At 35.6% G+C, this 17518-nt stretch overlaps 1 protein-coding gene across 4 annotated transcripts in view; it reads right to left on the minus strand.

Annotated features, from left to right (window-relative positions):
* Nucleotides 1–411: 411 nt before the first annotated feature.
* Nucleotides 412–17518, minus strand: part of LOC136042257 (CAAX prenyl protease 2-like) — a 152393-nt gene continuing 135286 nt past the window's right edge. For all 4 annotated transcript variants that reach the window (XM_065727204.1, XM_065727206.1, XM_065727203.1 and 1 more), the window contains one exon: nucleotides 412–665. In XM_065727204.1, the coding sequence (XP_065583276.1) occupies nucleotides 472–665 (194 nt within the window). In that variant the 3' untranslated portion in view covers nucleotides 412–471. The remainder of the gene's footprint in view (nucleotides 666–17518) is intronic.

The following is a 17518-nucleotide window of genomic DNA, read 5'->3' on the forward strand; positions in this document are numbered from 1 at the left end:
CCTACTGCTTGTTTTAGGGTACCCGTCTGACTGACCGTATTTCAAACAGTAGGGTGTACGAAAAGTGTTGTTCAATCCTCTAGGGCTATAATGAGAGAAAGGTTGAGATGGCTAGGACACGTACTATGGATGAAGGATGAGATATTGCCAAAGATTGTCCTTTTCGGCCAACCGTCTAGGGCTTAAAGGAAAGCATGTCGTCCGCGGTTGGGAAGGGATGATGTCATAAAAAGAAAGAATTAAGAAAAATGGAATCTTCCTGGGAGCGTTTAAAGACGGAGGCTTAAACTAGATTGGGATGGAGGAGCAAGCGTAACTGTGTTGTCCTAAGGCGACTTGGTGCTGCGGTGAGTTGTTAGTAGTAGTAGTAGTAGTAGCAGTTTTCCTAATTTGGTGACAGAACGCAGAGAATAAGAAGTACAATTTAGTAAAAACACAATACAATCTTAAGGCTAAAAATTATTGTGCTAATTAATCCCACTGCCAATCATAGAGAGCAGGATTTGTGAGTGGGAATAAAAGCATGCACCAGAACACAAATCCTGCTATATATACACAAATGAACACCCCTTTCATTCCATCTTTTCTTGATAAGACACCAACGAAGTCAGGAAATCCCATGAAATTGCAAATTACGTGTGCGATGAATGGCGCTAAGAAATGGCCTAGAAGAAGAAAAAATAATGATTAAAAACTAAATTCGGGCAAAAATAGGTGAAGAAAACTTTTGAAGATCAAGACTTAAGATTACAATTTTTCGAATATTATGATTTTATTTTCCTTGTACATTTGCACTTCTTTTCTTTAAATTTGTCTTCACCATTGAAACAAAAAATCCATATATAAACAATATATAATAACTCCATTTCGACTTTTCAGTACCAAAACTAATTATAAACACAAAAATTCGATTTTGAGTTAAGGATGGATATCTTTTAATCTTGACTGGGCATGTGAAAGGAAGGAGTCGACATTTTGTAATTTGAAAGTTTTCTGAGATGGTACCTATTATAAACAAGAAAAAAAAACAGGTTTCCCGGAGCCAAAACATAATATGAACTTACTGAAATTACAAATTCAGTATCTAGGATGAAAACAGACTTCAGAAGACCTATTTACGAATTAAATAAATAAACAAACAAAACAAGTTGTATGCAACTGAAAGTAAGGAGAAACATTTAACCTTAAAACAAAAAGAAATTATTACGTATATGATAGGTTTCACCCCCCCCTGCAATACCTCAATCTTTACGCTAAAGTTCGAATTTTAAACCAATTCTGTAAGAATTTAAATAAAAAAAAAACTAATTTTTTTAGCTGAAAGTAAGGAGCGACATTAAAACTTAAAACGAACAGAAATTACTCCGTATATGAAATGGGTTGTCCCCTCCGCAATCCCTCGCTCTTTACGCTAAAGCTTTTAATTGTTTTAAAAAGTAGAATTGTGGCAAAGAGTCAAACTTTAGCGTAAAGAGCGAGGGATTGCGGAGGGGACAACCCATTTCATATACGGAGTAATTTCTGTTCGTTTTAAGTTTTAATGTCGCTCCTTACTTTAAGCTAAAAAATTAGTTTTTTTTTATTTAATTTCTGAACGTTTTTGAATTAATACATGTTTGGTTTTGGCTCTCCGCACATAAATTATTAAAATGAAATTTGTATATTAATTCTTTTTTGGCTAAATGGCTTTCTCTTAGTTTTGATCAGACGATTTTGAGAAATAGGGGTGGAGAAGGAGGCCTAGTTGCCCTCCAATTTTTCGGACACTTAAAAAGGCAACTAGAACTTTTAATTTTTAACGAACGTTTTTATTAGTAAAAAATATACGTAACTTAAGAATTAACTTACGTAACAAACTTTCATAACCTTATATTTTTATTATGTATACGAGGGGGTTTGTACCCTCGTTAATACCTCGCTCTTTACACTAAATCGTAAGTTTTGTCCCAATTCTTTAAGAATGACCCCTGAATCAGAAAGGCCGTAGAATAAATAGTTGAAATTACTAAAAATACTTTAGCATAAAGGGCGAGGTATTTATCTCCTCCTAAATACCTCGCTCTTTATGCTAAAGTATTATTAGAACCCCTCATATTCGTAATAATATCTGTTCGCTTTAAGTTTCAATGCTACTCCTTCCTTTCATTTGAAAAAAGTTTTCATGTTTATTTTTCATTATTTTCTTATAGTAATGCTAGAAAATCCTGCACCCTTTTCATTGAATTTTTCTTCCCCCATGACAGATTCCTCCAAGGAAAGATCCTCCAACATAGCCCCCTCTCCTCAGTCCCACCCCCAAACAAAATAAAATCCCCCTGAAAACGTCTGTACACTTCCCAATTACCATTACTATATGTAAACACTGGTCAAAGTTTGTAACTTGCAGCCCCTCCCCCAGGGATTGTGGGGGAGTAAATCATCCCCAAAGACATAGTTTTTATGGTTTTCGACTATGTTGAACAAAATGGCTATCTCAAAATTTTGATCCGTTGACTTTGGGAAAAAATGAGCGTGGGAGGGGGCCTAGATGCCCTCCAATTTTTTTGGTCACTTAAAAAGGGCACAAGAACTTTTCATTTCCGTTAGAATGAGCCCTCTTGCGACATTCTAGGACCAATTGGTCGATACGATGTCCCCTGGGAAAAAGAAAAAAACAAACAAAAAAACAAACAAATAAACACGCACCCGTGATTTGTCTTCTGGCAAAAAATACAAAATTCCACATTTTTGTAGATAGGAGCTTGAAACTTCTACAGTAGGGTTCTCTGATTCGCTGAATCTGATGGTGTCATTTTCGTTAAGATCCAACGTTAAGATCCCTTTTAGGGGGTGTTTTCCCCTATTTTCTTAAATAAGGCAAATTTTCTCAGGCTCGTAACTTTTGATGGGTAAGACTAAACTTGATGAAACTTATATATTTAAAATCAGCATTAAAATGCGATTCTTTTGATGTAGCTATTGCTATCAAAATTCAGTTTTTTAGAGTTTTGGTTACTATTGAGCCGGGTCGCTCCTTACTACAGTTCGTTACCACGAACTGTTTGACAACCCCTGAATCACAAAAGCCGTTTAATCAGAATAATTACATAAAAAAACTAGTTTTTTTTAACTGAAAGTAAGGAGCGACATTAAAACTTAAAACGAACAGAAATTACTCCGTATATGAAATGGGTTGTCCCCTCCGCAATCCCTCGCTCTTTACGCTAAAGCTTTTAATTGTTTTAAAAAGCAGAATTGTGGCAAAGAGCCAAACTTTAGCGTAAAGAGCGAGGGATTGCGGAGGGGACAACCCATTTCATACACGGAGTAATTTCTGTTCGTTTTACGTTTTAATGTCGTTCCTTACTTTCAGTTAAAAAAACTAGTTTTTTTTTATGTAATTTCTGAACGTTTTTGAATTAATGCATATTTGAATTTGGCTCTCCACACATAAATTATTAAAATTAAATTTGCATATTAATTCCTTTTTTGGCTAAATGGCTTTCTCTTAGTTTTGATTAGACGATTTTGAGAAATAAGGGGTGGGGAAGGAGGCCTAGTTGCAATGCAATTTTTCGGTTACATAAAAAGGCAACTATAAATTTTAATTTTTAACGAATTTTTTTATTAGTAAAAATATACGTAACTTAAGAATTAACTTACGTGACAAACTTTTATATTCTTTAATTTTTATTATGTATATGAAGGGGTTTGTACCCTCGTTAATTCCTCGTTCTTTACACTAAATCGTAAGTTTTGAATGACCCCTGAATCAGAAAGGCCGTAGAATAAATAGTTGAAATTACTAAAAATACTATAGCATAAAGAGCGAGGCATTTATCTCCTCCTAAATACCTCGCTCTTTATGCAAAAGTTTTTTAGAACCCCTCATATGCGTAATAATCCCTGTTTGTTTTAAGTTTCAATGCTACTCTTTACTTTCAATTGAAAAACTTTTCCATGTTTATTTTTTCATTGTTTTTTTTATATAGTAATTTTAGAAAATCCTGCGCCCTTTTCATTGAATTTCTGTTCCCCCCTGACATATTTCTCCAAGGAAAGATCCTCCCACATAGCCCCCTCCCCTCAACCCCACCCCCAAAACCAAAAAAATCCCCTGATAACGACTATACACTTCCCAATAACCATTATTATATGTAAACACTGGTCGAAGTTTGTAACTTGCGGCCCCTCCCCCAGGGACTGTGGGGGAGTATGTCATTCCCAAAGACATAGTTATTATGGTTTTTGACTATGCGGACCAAATGGCTATCTCAAAATGTTGATCTGTTGACTTGGGAGAAAAAATGAGCGTGGGAGGGGGCCTAGGTGCCCTCCGATTTTTTTGGTCACTTAAAAACGGCACTAGAACTTTTCATTTCCGTTAGAATGAGCCCTCTTGCGACATTCTAGGACCACTTGGTCGATGCAATGACCCCTGGGGAAAAGGAAAAAAAAAAAAAAAAAAAAAAAACAAATAAACACACACCCGTGATTTGTCTTGTGGCAAAAAATACGAAATTCCACATTTTGGTAGATAGGAGCTTGAAAATTTTGCTATAGGGTTCTCTAATACGCCGAATGCGATGGTGTGATTTTCGTTAAGATTCTGTGACCTTTAGGGGGTGTTTCCCCTATTTTAAAAAATAAGGTAAATTTTTTCAGGCTCGTAACTTTTGATGACAAAGACTAAATTTGATGAAACTTATATATTTAAAATCAGCATGAAAATCTGATTCTTTTTATGTATATTTTAGCATCAAAATTCCGTTTTTTAGAGTTTCGTTTACTATTGAGCCGGGTCGCTCCTTACCACAGTTCGTTACCACGAACTGTAGTTATATATATATATATATATATATATATATATATATATATATATATATATATATATATATATATATATATATATATATTGGAGTAATTTAGTTAAATTTACTGATATTGTCGTAGCCGTCCGTCCTCAGAGATTTGTTTCTTCTTCGACGGCTACTTGTCAAATGATTAAATTGCGTATTGTTTTTTTTTTTTTTTTTTGGTTTAATAAAGTTTAATCCAATTCAAAAAAATTATGACAATATAAATCTTGTGGATGTTACTGTAGGAATTAACCTTGTTGAAATCAAAATCATAGGAATTAATAATATCCCCAGGCTTATGAAAAATTCAATAGTGACTTCAGCGATGGAAATCGGATCCATCTAACAGTTCATGGTAACAAACTACAAGTAAAGAGCAAAGCGGCTCAATAATCACCGAAACTCTTAAAACGAATTTTGATATCAACAGATGCATCAAAAGAATTAGCTTACTATGCTGATTCCAGATATATAAGATTCATTAAGTGTAATGTTGCCCATCAAAATTTTCTAGCCTGAGAATATTTGTTTGATTTTTGAAAAAGGAGAGGAACACCCCCTAAAGGTAACAAAATCTTATTGAAAATCTTACAGCCAGATTCAGATTTTTAAAAAGAGGGAGAAACACCCCCTAAAAGTTATAAAATCTTAATGAAAACCGCACAATCAGATTCAGAGAAATATGGGTTTCAAGCCCATATCTGCAAAAATGTTGAATCTTGTATTTTTGCCAGAAGAAAGATCACGGATTCGTGTTTATCTTTTTTTTCCAAGGTGATAGTATTGACCCGATGGTTCTAGAATGTCGGACAGATGTCATTCAAACAAAAATTTAAAGTTCCAGTGCCTTTTTTAAGTGACCAAAAGAATTGGAGGGCAGCTAGGCCCCATCCCACGTCCCTTTTTTTCTCAAAATCATCCGATCGAACTTTTGAGATAATCACTTTGGTCAGAAAAGTTGAAAGGCCGAACAACTATGACTTTGGAGTTATCATGACCCCCACAGACTCTGGGACAATGTCTTCAAGTTACAAAATTCGTCCATTGTTTACGTATTTTATTGACATTGAAAAGTATGCCTGTATTTTTCGGGTGGGAGGGGGTGGATAAATCTCTAATGGGATTTTCCACGGAGATAATTTTTCACTGGGAGTGAAGTTTCAAGGGGGTGAAATGAGAAGTTTCAAGAGGGGATTTGCCAGAATTCCTATATAGAATTCTTCTTCTGCCTTGTTTTATCTTTGCCCACTAATTTTACGCGTGAAAATGCTCAAGGTAATTGTCCGGGGTAAATTTTCACAGGAAAGAATTGTCTAGAGAATAAATTGGTGGGGAGGAGGATCTTTCTGAGGAAGTTCAGCTAGATTTCCTAGCATTATTTAAGAAACGATAAGAAATTAATTAAAAAAAAGTCTTTAAAACTGAAATTAAGGAGCAATGTTAAAACCTAAAACGAACAGAAAGTATTAAATAAATGTGGGGGGGGGGGTATTCTCCTCATCACCTCGTTCTTTACGCTTAAAGATTGAATTACGTCTCAATTCTTTAAAAATGACTCCTGAAACCCTATGTTCGTTAAATTAGAATAATAAGAAGCTTTTTTTAAAGTACCACACAAATTTCGCGTAAAGAGCAAGGTGTTGAGGAGGAAAAATCCTACTCATATACATAATAATTTATTTTCGATTTAAATTTCAATGTTGCTCCTTACTTTCAGTTGAAAAAACTTTTTTTTTCATTTAATAATCTATAAAACTATGGACAAAAGGTGTTTGATGACTCAGGCGCTTCTCAATTATTAACTTAAAAGTAAAAATTTAGTCAACACATCCTCTACCCTTCCTGAAGCCACACTGACTTAAAAGTAGCGTCATACAAAGTAATTTGCTGCCTAAAGACACCAGGCTACTGCCTTTATAGTTACCACACTCACTCTTATCAGCTCTTTTATACAGGAGTTTAATTAGGGTTATCTTAAAATCGTTAGGCACCTCCCCTTTTACAAAAATCCTATCCATTCATTCATTTCAGTCATTTATTTCTAAGCTCAAAGCCACCATATTTAAGAAAATAATTTACCACAATATCTGCACCTAGACCCTTATTATTTTTTAATTATAATATATTTTCCAGTAACTCTATCCCGGTTACGCTCATCCTCAAAGTGCTCTGTCCATCTCTCTTTAACTCTTTTCTTATTACTAATTGTGGTTCCATTCCTATCTTTAACTGGGACAGGTTCAGATTAACTATTTCCTCTTAATTTATTAACTTGCGAGCACAATATTTTACTATTATGCCGTCTAGCTGCATCTTCAAGATCTTCAGCAGTTTTATCCATTGTCTCCACTTTAACCCTCCTTAGTTCCCATTTTGATGTTTTCTTCACTTTCGTTACATTCCTCTCATTTTCATATGATCTATCACTCAGATAATTCTTCTACAAGCCCCTTTTCCTCTCTATTAAACATAAAACCTTTCGACTAACATTCCTAGCTGCATTCCTAACTCTGTTCTCTAAGAAATCATAAGCAACTTCACAGATTATTTTCCTAAAATTGTTCCATCCAACTTTTACATTGTCAAATTTCTAAACTCTCCGGTTTAGCATCCAACTGTTCCCGGAATATTTCTCTCAAATTCTGATCCTAGAGTCGACCAACGTCAAAACTCCCCGAAAGGTAGTTACTCTTCCAAAATTTCAACTTGACGTTAACCCCAGACGCTACTGGATGGCATTTCTATATACTCTAGTATCCTGTATTCATCTAGTCATTCTTTGGTTTACAAATAGGTGAGGTTAGCTGTATTATCATAATGTGAAAACCATACCAACTTATGGGCCATTTTATGACCAAATCCTATCTTGATTATAACTACATAATTATACCTACCAAATTACAGCAGCCTGTTGCCATTATTGTTTTCTTTTCCTATACCAAATTAATTTTCCTAGACTGTTATATTCCGTTTATTAATTAATGTCACACATATTTTGCATTCAAGGTTAGTCAGATATTTTTAATAAATAGAGTCTACCAACGCCATGTCTTTTCTACCATGTCTTTTCAGATCCACCTCCCTCCCTGAAAAATACCCCTACTCGAAAATTTCTCACCAAAAATTCCCTATCTTCTAAAAATGGAATTTTGATACCAATAGCTATATCAAAAGAATCACATTTTAATGCAGATTTGAAATATATAAGTTTCATCAAGTTTAGTCTTACCCATCAAACGTTACGAGCCTTATAAAATTTGCGTTATTTTGGAAAATAGGAGGAAACACCCCCTAAAAGTCCTACGATCTTAACAAAAATCACACCATCAGATTCAGCGTATCAGAGAACCTTGTTGTAGAAGTTTCAAGCTCCTATCTACAAAAATATGGAATTTTGCATTTTTTGCCAGAAGCCAAATCACGGATGCGTGTTGTTTTTTTTTTTTTTTTTTTCCCAGGGGTGATTGTATGGACTTAGTGGTCCTAGAATGTCGCGAAAGGGCTCATTCTAACATAAATTAAAAGTTCTAGTGCCCTTTTTATGTGACCAAAAAAATTGGAGGGCACCTAGGCCCCCTCCCACGCTCATTTTTCCCCAAAGTCACCGGACCAAAATTCTGAGATAGCCATTTTATTTACATAGTCGAAAAACCTAATAACTATGTCTTTGGGGACGACTTACTCCCCCGCAGTCCCCGTGGGAGGGGCTGCAATATACAAACTTTGACCTGTGTTTACATATAGGAATGGTTACTGGGAAGTGTACATACGTTTTCAGGGAGATTTTTTGGGTTGGGGGGAGAGTTGAGCGGGGATTACGTGGAAGAATCTTTCCATGGAGGAACATCTTATGGAAGAACAGACATTCAATGAAGGGGGCGCAGGATTTTCTAGCATCTTTTAAAAAAACAATGACAAAATAAATATGAAAAGTTTTTTCTACTCAAAGTGAGGAGCAGCATTAAAACTTAAAACGAACAGAAATTATTTGCACATGAGGGGTTTACCTCCTCGTAATACCTCGCTGTTTACGCTAAAGTGTTTTTAGTCATTTCAACTGTTTATTCTACGGCCTCTGTGATTCAGGGGTCATTCTTAAGGAATTGGGACGAAATTTAAGCTTCAATGTAAAGAGCGAAGTATCGACGAGAGGTGAGCCCCCTCATATGCGCAATAAAAACATACGAATAAAGAAGTTCGCTACTTAAGTTAATTCGTAAGTTACGTATATTTTTTACTTATGAACACGTTCATAAAAATTAAAAGCTATAGCTGCCTTTTTAAGTAATCAAAAAATTGGGGGGGAACTAGACCTCCTCCCTCGCTCCTTTTTTCTCAAAATCTTACGATTAAAACTATGAGAAAGCCATTTAGCCAAAAAAATTAATATGCAAATTTCGTTTTAATTATTTATGTGCAGAGAGCCAAGATCAAAACATCCATTAATTCAAAAACGTCCAGAAATTAAACAAAAAAAAACAAGTTTTTTTTAAATGAAAGTAAGGAGCGACATTAAAACTTAAAACAAACAGAAATTACTCTTTATATGAAAGGGGCTTTTCTTCCTTAACGCCCCGCTCTTTACGCTAAAGTTTTACCTTTTTGAAAAGTAGAATTAAGAGAAAGAGTCAAACTTTAGCGTAAAGAGCGGGGCATTGAGGAGAAAAAGCCCCTTTCATATACGGAGTAATTTCTGTTCGTTTTAAGTTTTAATGTCGCTCCTTAATTTCATTAAAAAAAACTTGTTTTTTTGTTTGTTTAATAATATATAGAGCTTATTTCGCAGTTTACTTGGGTGGCGCTATTGCATTACACTCCTACCAACAAAATAAAGAATTTTTTTCAGAAGAAATCATGAATGCGCTGTTTTTTCTTCCTAGAGATGATCGTGTGCAGCCAACATTCCTAGAAGACTGGGAGAGGGTTCATTCGAACAGAAATTAAAATCTTTAGAACTCCTTTTCTAGTGACTTAAAAGATAGAGCCACGGGAAATCGGCGTTTTCTGCCATTCTGTTGCATCAAACTACGAATTCGCCCCAAGGATGACCAAGTTGCTATCGATTAGAAATTCTGAGATATCACTTCAAAAGTACGAAAAAATTATCTATTAAGCTTACCGATTCTGGAGAAAGAAATACCGCACGATTGCGGAACCATTCCTGAAAAATCACGTAGTCCATATAAGTAAAGGCACATCAAACTGGAAAACCATTGGACGTGCGCCTATTAGAAGATGCCCAATGTTTTTTTTTTTTTTTTTGGCTAACAGGGCTTGATGAGATTTCAAGACTTTCTTTACTTGATCTACAGCTTGCTTATTTTTTAACAATAAGGTCGGTCTCTGTCAATTTTAGACTTGCTTGTTTTTGACCTAGAGTTTGATTCCTTTTATTTATATTAGATTAGAAAAAAATACCCTTTCTACGTGCTTCAGGCGGGAAAGCCTTTTGATATACGCCTAGTGGATGCGCTCTCGACCGCAAGTGTTGAACTGGTATCTTGTACTATTGTTGTCAAGCGAGGGTGTCACGTATGGATGAAGGCGGGGGGGGGGCACCCGTCTTCCAATATTTTCAGCCAGTGTCAGAAAATTTTTGTCGGTAAAATAGTTACGCAAAGTACGACAACATTACATGCTAAATTTTTGTATTAGGTTAAATGGTCTGAAGGAAATGTAGCACGGTCGGTGAAATCCCTTTCTCCCCCCCCCAAACATTTGGGCCAGTGACACCTCTGATTGGTACCAGACCAAGTCCACGGGAGGTGGCCAATAAGTCCACAAGTCCATTCGTACTTTTTAGTCCTAAGATATTGTCACTATGCATTTCCATCATAGCGCAACTTTTCTTCAGTTACCACTAATTTCCTATTCTCAAACTATTTTCTTTAACGTTTATCATACCCTTCTGTAATATCAATCCCTCAAAAGACGAAAAAATAAATAAAAAAAGATGTAAAATAAATTCTGCAGGATATTCAACACCTTACATTCTACCTATATTTCGGAATATAGGAATAGTACTTCTTTTTTCTTCACTATTTTATTTTTCATATTTTATATATTGGCTATGTTTAAAAACTGTTTTGCCCTTAGGGCAAAAGTTGTTCATTTATCTTTTGTCAAGTCCAAAGCAAAATAATAAAAAGGTAAATAAATAATTACATTTATTGTTCCATTTTAGACTTTTTATGAACAACGTTATAGATTTGCTCGGTAGCATTAAAATGTCGCTGGCTGTTTTGCTCAGAGACGGATTTGCTCCCTCTATTCTTATTTTTCCTATAGTCTTTATTAATTATGTTTTCACAAATAAAATTCCTTAAGGCCCTTTCACAATGAGACTATAAATACGGAGAAATAGCCAGCGGTAGTTTCAGCCAATTAGAATTGTTCAGATAATTTTTCAGCCAATCAGAAATTTATGTGGAAAATCTGACTGACTCAAATTAAAACGTGCTAAATCTTGGTAGACTATTAGTAAAATTTCATTGTGAATGGGTCTTCAAAAATATTTAACTATCATTTTAAAGGCCAATTCATACATATTCTTGATAATACATATTTGTGATCTAGGTAGCGACATTTTGAGCCAATCAGGTTTTTCATAGGATTCTCTGATTGGCTGATGAAAAATTTCAGATTGGCTTAAATTAGTACTAGCTAAATTTCAGCATCAGTAAAGTCTAATTGTGAATAAAAGATAACAGCATCTGATTCGAGTCTGACTTTAATCTCTGTCAAATTTGCATGGATTGTTTATATCTCCTTTCTCAGCTTTCTGAAGGACCTTTGTTTCATTATTAGAAGTGTTTCTAAGCGCAGTTAGTCAGAGACATTGGGAAATAGTAATTATCTCTAAAATACGACGGTGTGCCAGAAATTAAGCGAGAAAATAATGATAGTTTATCATTTCTTCTAAGTGTTTCTATTTCAAATGCTCAACAATTTTCTACAATATAGATTTCTAAATTGCAGACAGAATACCTATCTATTTTGCACTAAACTAGGCATTAATCTCTTAATTTTAATGCCACATTTCTGTCTTGTGTTGCGGGTTCTATAAGAAACAAACTACTCAGTATAACGATACGTTTTATGCTTAAAAATGCTGTAGAGAAAGTTTTCAGAGAAGAACAGCGTGGTTTTAGAAAGGAGAGAGGATTCCTTAACTAAATTTTCACTCTTTGATTAATAATTGAGCAATGCTAGTATCATCAAACACATTTAGTCATCGGTTTTATAGAATATGAGCTAGCGTTTGGTTCAGCCAATACAAGAGCTTTAGCGTATAGTCCAGGGGCCAAGACCTAAAAATGTGACACCTTCAAGACACATTTATTTCAAGCAATTTGAAAACAGTTTCTAGCTTTATCGAACCTGCTCATTACGAATATACTCTGGAATAAGTAACTCCAAGGGGTGCTTGACCCTTAGAAATGACTTGAAATATTAAATAGTGCTATCTAGCGAGTTTAAATTGCAGTCTATTAAAGTTTGATGTTTTTAGCTGAAGCTGAACCTAACTGGGCAAAAATTAGTTTGAAATGGTTAGTGATAAAAAAAAATACTATTATTGACTGAATATTATTTTATTCTATAAAATGAATAAAGTGCCAAAATTAGTTTATTGGGAAATCGTTTATAATCATTATAATGTTTGATTATTTATAACCCACGAATGAAAATTAGCAAATGAACGGAGCAGTCCTGGTCAAGGGTACAAACAAAATAAAGTAGAAAGTTAAAAATAACTAGTTGAAATAAAAGGTCCAGAACCAAGGCAAGGCTATGGCTATCCTTTTCATCACTCAGGTCATTTGGAGGCTCATCAATCCTGCTAATTAGGAATGCTAGTGAGTTGTACAACATTGGTGATTTGTAATCAAAAGACTCGGCATACTCAAAGGTAACTGGCACATCTTCTCTTGTTCTTTGATATGCTATGGTATCTTTGATTTCAGATTTCAGCTACTTGATGAAGCTTAGATTTGATCAACTTGGTGAAAGACTTGAGAGCCAAGCCATGGCTAGTTAGATAAAGCACAGACAGCTCTCATGACTTTTTCAGAATTGTATAAAATGATTCATCTCACTTGTTGATAGAAAGTCTACCATCGATCCTAGGGCAGAACTAAGGTATATAGACATTGAGCAAGGATAATTCAAGTCGTCTATCAGTTTGGTGAGCCTCTTGAAGGCAATTTTCGCAATATTTTTAAAGATATTATGGTCTTGTCGTCGTTTTCAGAAAAGTCACATTTCTAAGCATAAACACAAATCAAGTCACACTTAAAGATTCCTGCACAGGAGTACTTTCCAATTCACTTATTTTTACATTTGCAGTGAACAGCCATAGGTATTGCAGAAATTGGCCACTGTGACAATAATTTCGTCAAAGTAATAACCCCAAAAGCGTCACTGAATGCCCATACAAAATTTAGGGGGTCTAAAACCATTGCTTCACTTTCCCTTGCCTGTAAAATGGTTCCCCGCTGATATACAAGTCTAAGTTTGTGATACTTAAAGCTGTTTTCAGTGGGCAGAGAGATTATGTTTTAGAGCTACTTTAACGAATGTCTTCTTATCCACAGGATTAAAGCTCGTTGTGTCAGTGCCACTAAGGCTATGCAGAAGTCAAATACTGTCAACAAAGTCCCTTGAAAGAGAAAAAGCCAGCTAATGCGCCGGAAAAATTTGTTTATGAAATTGGAAGAACAGTTCCTTCTTTTTATATCCTTCCGTAGCTAAAAGTGTAAACGAATGTTGCAAAGTATCGCAAGAATATCGGTATGATTGGCCAAAACAATTGGCCAAAAGTCAAATACTGTCAACAAAGTCCCTTGAAAGAGAAAAAGCCAGCTAATACGCAGGAAAAATTTGTTTATGAAATTGGAAGAACGGTTCCTTCTTTTTATATCCTTCCGTAGCTAAAAGTGTAAACGAATGTTGCAAAGTATCGCAAGAATATCGGTATCATTGGCCAAAACAATTGGCCAAAAGTCAAATACTGTCAACAAAGTCCCTTGAAAGAGAAAAAGCCAGCTAATGCGCAGGAAAAATTTGTTTATGAAATTGGAAGAACAGTTCCTTCTTTTTATATCCTTCCGTAGCTAAAAGTGTAGACGAGTGTTGCAAAGTATCGCAAGAATATCGGTATCATTGGCCAAAAGTCAAATACTGTCAACAAAGTCCCTTGAAAGAGAAAAAGCCAGCTAATGCGCAGGAAAAATTTGTTTATGAAATTGGAAGAACAGTTCCTTCTTTTTATATCCTTCCGTAGCTAAAAGTGTAAACGAATGTTGCAAAGTATCGCAAGAATATCGGTATCATTGGCCAAAACAATTGGCCAAAAGTCAAATACTGTCAACAAAGTCCCTTGAAAGAGAAAAAGCCAGCTAATGCGCAGGAAAAATTTGTTTATGAAATTGGAAGAACAGTTCCTTCTTTTTATATCCTCCCGTAGCTAAAAGTGTAGACGAGTGTTGCAAAGTATCGCAAGAATATCGGTATCATTGGCCAAAACAATTGGCCAAAAGTCAAATACTGTCAACAAAGTCCCTTGAAAGAGAAAAAGCCAGCTAATGCGCAGGAAAAATTTGTTTATGAAATTGGAAGAACAGTTCCTTCTTTTTATATCCTTCCGTAGCTAAAAGTGTAAACGAATGTTGCAAAGTATCGCAAGAATATCGGTATCATTGGCCAAAACAATTGGCCAAAAGTCAAATACTGTCAACAAAGTCCCTTGAAAGAGAAAAAGCCAGCTAATGCGCAGGAAAAATTTGTTTATGAAATTGGAAGAACAGTTCCTTCTTTTTATATCCTTCCGTAGCTAAAAGTGTAAACGAATGTTGCAAAGTATCGCAAGAATATCGGTATCATTGGCCAAAACAATTGGCCAAAAGTCAAATACTGTCAACAAAGTCCCTTGAAAGAGAAAAAGCCAGCTAATGCGCAGGAAAAATTTGTTTATGAAATTGGAAGAACGGTTCCTTCTTTTTATATCCTTCCGTAGCTAAAAGTGTAAACGAATGTTGCAAAGTATCGCAAGAATATCGGTATCATTGGCCCAAACAATCACAGAAAATCTTCCACTTCTAAAGCTGGAAGCAACATGGACTACAATACAAATGTCTAATTCTTTGTGAATGTTTCCTAGCTCATGACTAAGAAGATGTAAAAGTTCCCTGTATTCTTCTCTGGGCAATACCCAACAAGTCGACGATCAGGGAAACCTCCAGCTAATATTTTGTTAAAGTCCCTACTTGTACTTCCAAAAATTGCTCAAAACCTCATAAATAAAAGCCACTAAATTAGCTTTGGCAAAAGAACTTGCAAGAATTGACTGACAGGAATCACTGAATTTGATGCTTTCACTATATGTCATACTGACCTCTAAACTCTGCTCATCCCTTCGTATATGGTAACCACTACTGCCTTTAAGCACACGGGTGAATCAGTTGGATCCTTGATTCCATAAATTCCATCATGCTGGTCAGAAGCCACATGCAGTTGGCATTGATTTTCTGGGAGCAGACTAAAAATCTTCTTGAAAAATCTGATAATAATTCATTTCCCGACGGAGTCATGGTCCTTAAGGGTGCCATAAAGTCCGAAACAAATCAAAGCTTCGAATAAACATCAAAACTGGCGAATAAAAGCCCAAGAATCTAGGCAAGACAACGCTTTTATCAAGCTTACTAGATCGGACTTTTTTCCTGTTCTTAATCGGAATCCGTCGAATTGGGCTTCAAACATGAAGGAACTCATGCTGAAGTATTTTTATAGCATGTCAGTTGATGAGCCTGAATTTTTACCAACATTCAGCAGAACCTTTTTAACTGCTTCTAATTCTTCTTCGGGGTTGGCAAAAGTACAGTTCATCTATGGGTTAGGTTTCAAGCAGCTTTCCATGGTTTGAACTTTGATCTTCAAGATAGCACTAGAATTGCTTCTTAGATATTTATCTATCATATCCAATCCTATTTTCTCTGCTGAGACGATCCGTTCCGCTAATTGCTCTATCAACAGTTTCAAAAATGATCATATTCAAAAACGCCAGGTCATCATACCTAAAAGGAAGTATATGCTCTGGAAGTACCAACTGACCTGTCAACAAGGCTACTTGACTTGTGATGGCTTTGCAAAATATTGATGTCAAACTCAGCCAGTCCTGCCATTGACTGAAGAGAAGAGGATACTCTTGAATAAAATGGCAACATCAGTCTTCACTTGGCAGTTGCTGCTTTGTTCAGAGTTACACCTTTTAATACGCTTTTTTGCTTTGCTTCCTGATCTAGCGATAATTTTCGCACATAGTCTGGTGCAATACAATTAATTGAGCCAGGCATCCTTTTCACGTTGAACAAACTTTCTTTAAATATTTCAATTCATTTCTGAGGAGCACAGCCCGTCCAGTACTGCCACTGACTGAAGAGAAGAGGATACTTTCGATCAAAATGGCGACGTCAGTCTCCACTTGGCAGTTGCTGCTTTCTTCAGAGTCATATCTTTTGATCCACTTTTTTGCTTTGCTTCCTGATCTAGCTATGATTTTTGCATATGGTCTGGTGCAACACAATTAATTGAGCCAGGCATCCTTTCACGTTGAACAAATTTTCTTTAAATATTTCAATCCATTACTGAGGAGCAAAGCCTCCCCGTCCATTCCTGCCACTGACTGGAGAGAAGAGGAAACTCTCAATCAAAATGGCAACGTCATTTTCCACTTGGCAGTTGCTACTCTGTTTAGAGTTACACCTTTTAATCCGCTTTTTTACTTTGCTTTCTGATCCAAAGATGATTTTTGCACAAAGTCTGGTTCAGCACAATTCATTGAGCCAGGCATCCTTTTCACATTGAACATACTTTCTTTAAATCAATTTCTGAGGAGCATAGGCTCTCACATATAGTGTTAAAACTATCTTAAACGCTTAAAACTTTATTTATTGTCAAAAATTTCTTTTCTTCTTTAAATTACACACCTTGCAGGAGCCTTATAACAGGTAGCGTTGCGAGCTTGAAAAACTGTAAACAAAACTCTTGAAATAGTATTTTCTAATCTTTCAAGTAATTTTTAAGGGTCAAGCCCTCCTCGGAGATACCTATACCCAGGAATAATCATAATCAGCGGGTTCGATATGATTAGAAACTGCTTTCAGAGTGCGTGAAACAGATGTGTCAGGACGAGCTGCAAATACGAGTTTTTTTGTCTGCTGGCTCCTGGAGTAGAAGGTCATATTCTTGTATTTGACACCAGATAAAAATATTCAGATTATAGTAATATGTATGAGAATTACTTAGACAGAAAGGATATAATGCTTATAGGGTTGATGATAAATAAGGGAGCTGCTAAGTCTTCCTTAGGTTGGGCAGGTATCAAAACTTGGGTACTCGTGTATTATACTCTACTCAAGTGCTTCAATTAATTAGAACCTGCTTGTTTGACACTCAATACTAATGAAATATCGCAAAATATGATTGAAAATAACCCTTCAGAGATACATTCGGGCTATATATTTGCACATTAGGGGGAGACGGGTGAAGTATGCGGGCCTGCATACGAAATGTGTTAGGTAGAATTATTCTGCACGTTTCAAGGTAATAATTGTTTTCAAACTCCAATCTGTTCAAACGCTCTACCCCTCCCACCCCTAATGTGTAAATTAATAGCCAAAACT

This window comes from Artemia franciscana, unplaced genomic scaffold, assembly GCF_032884065.1.
Source record: "Artemia franciscana unplaced genomic scaffold, ASM3288406v1 PGA_scaffold_89, whole genome shotgun sequence".
In the NCBI taxonomy this organism is placed as follows: Eukaryota; Metazoa; Arthropoda; class Branchiopoda; order Anostraca; family Artemiidae; genus Artemia; species Artemia franciscana.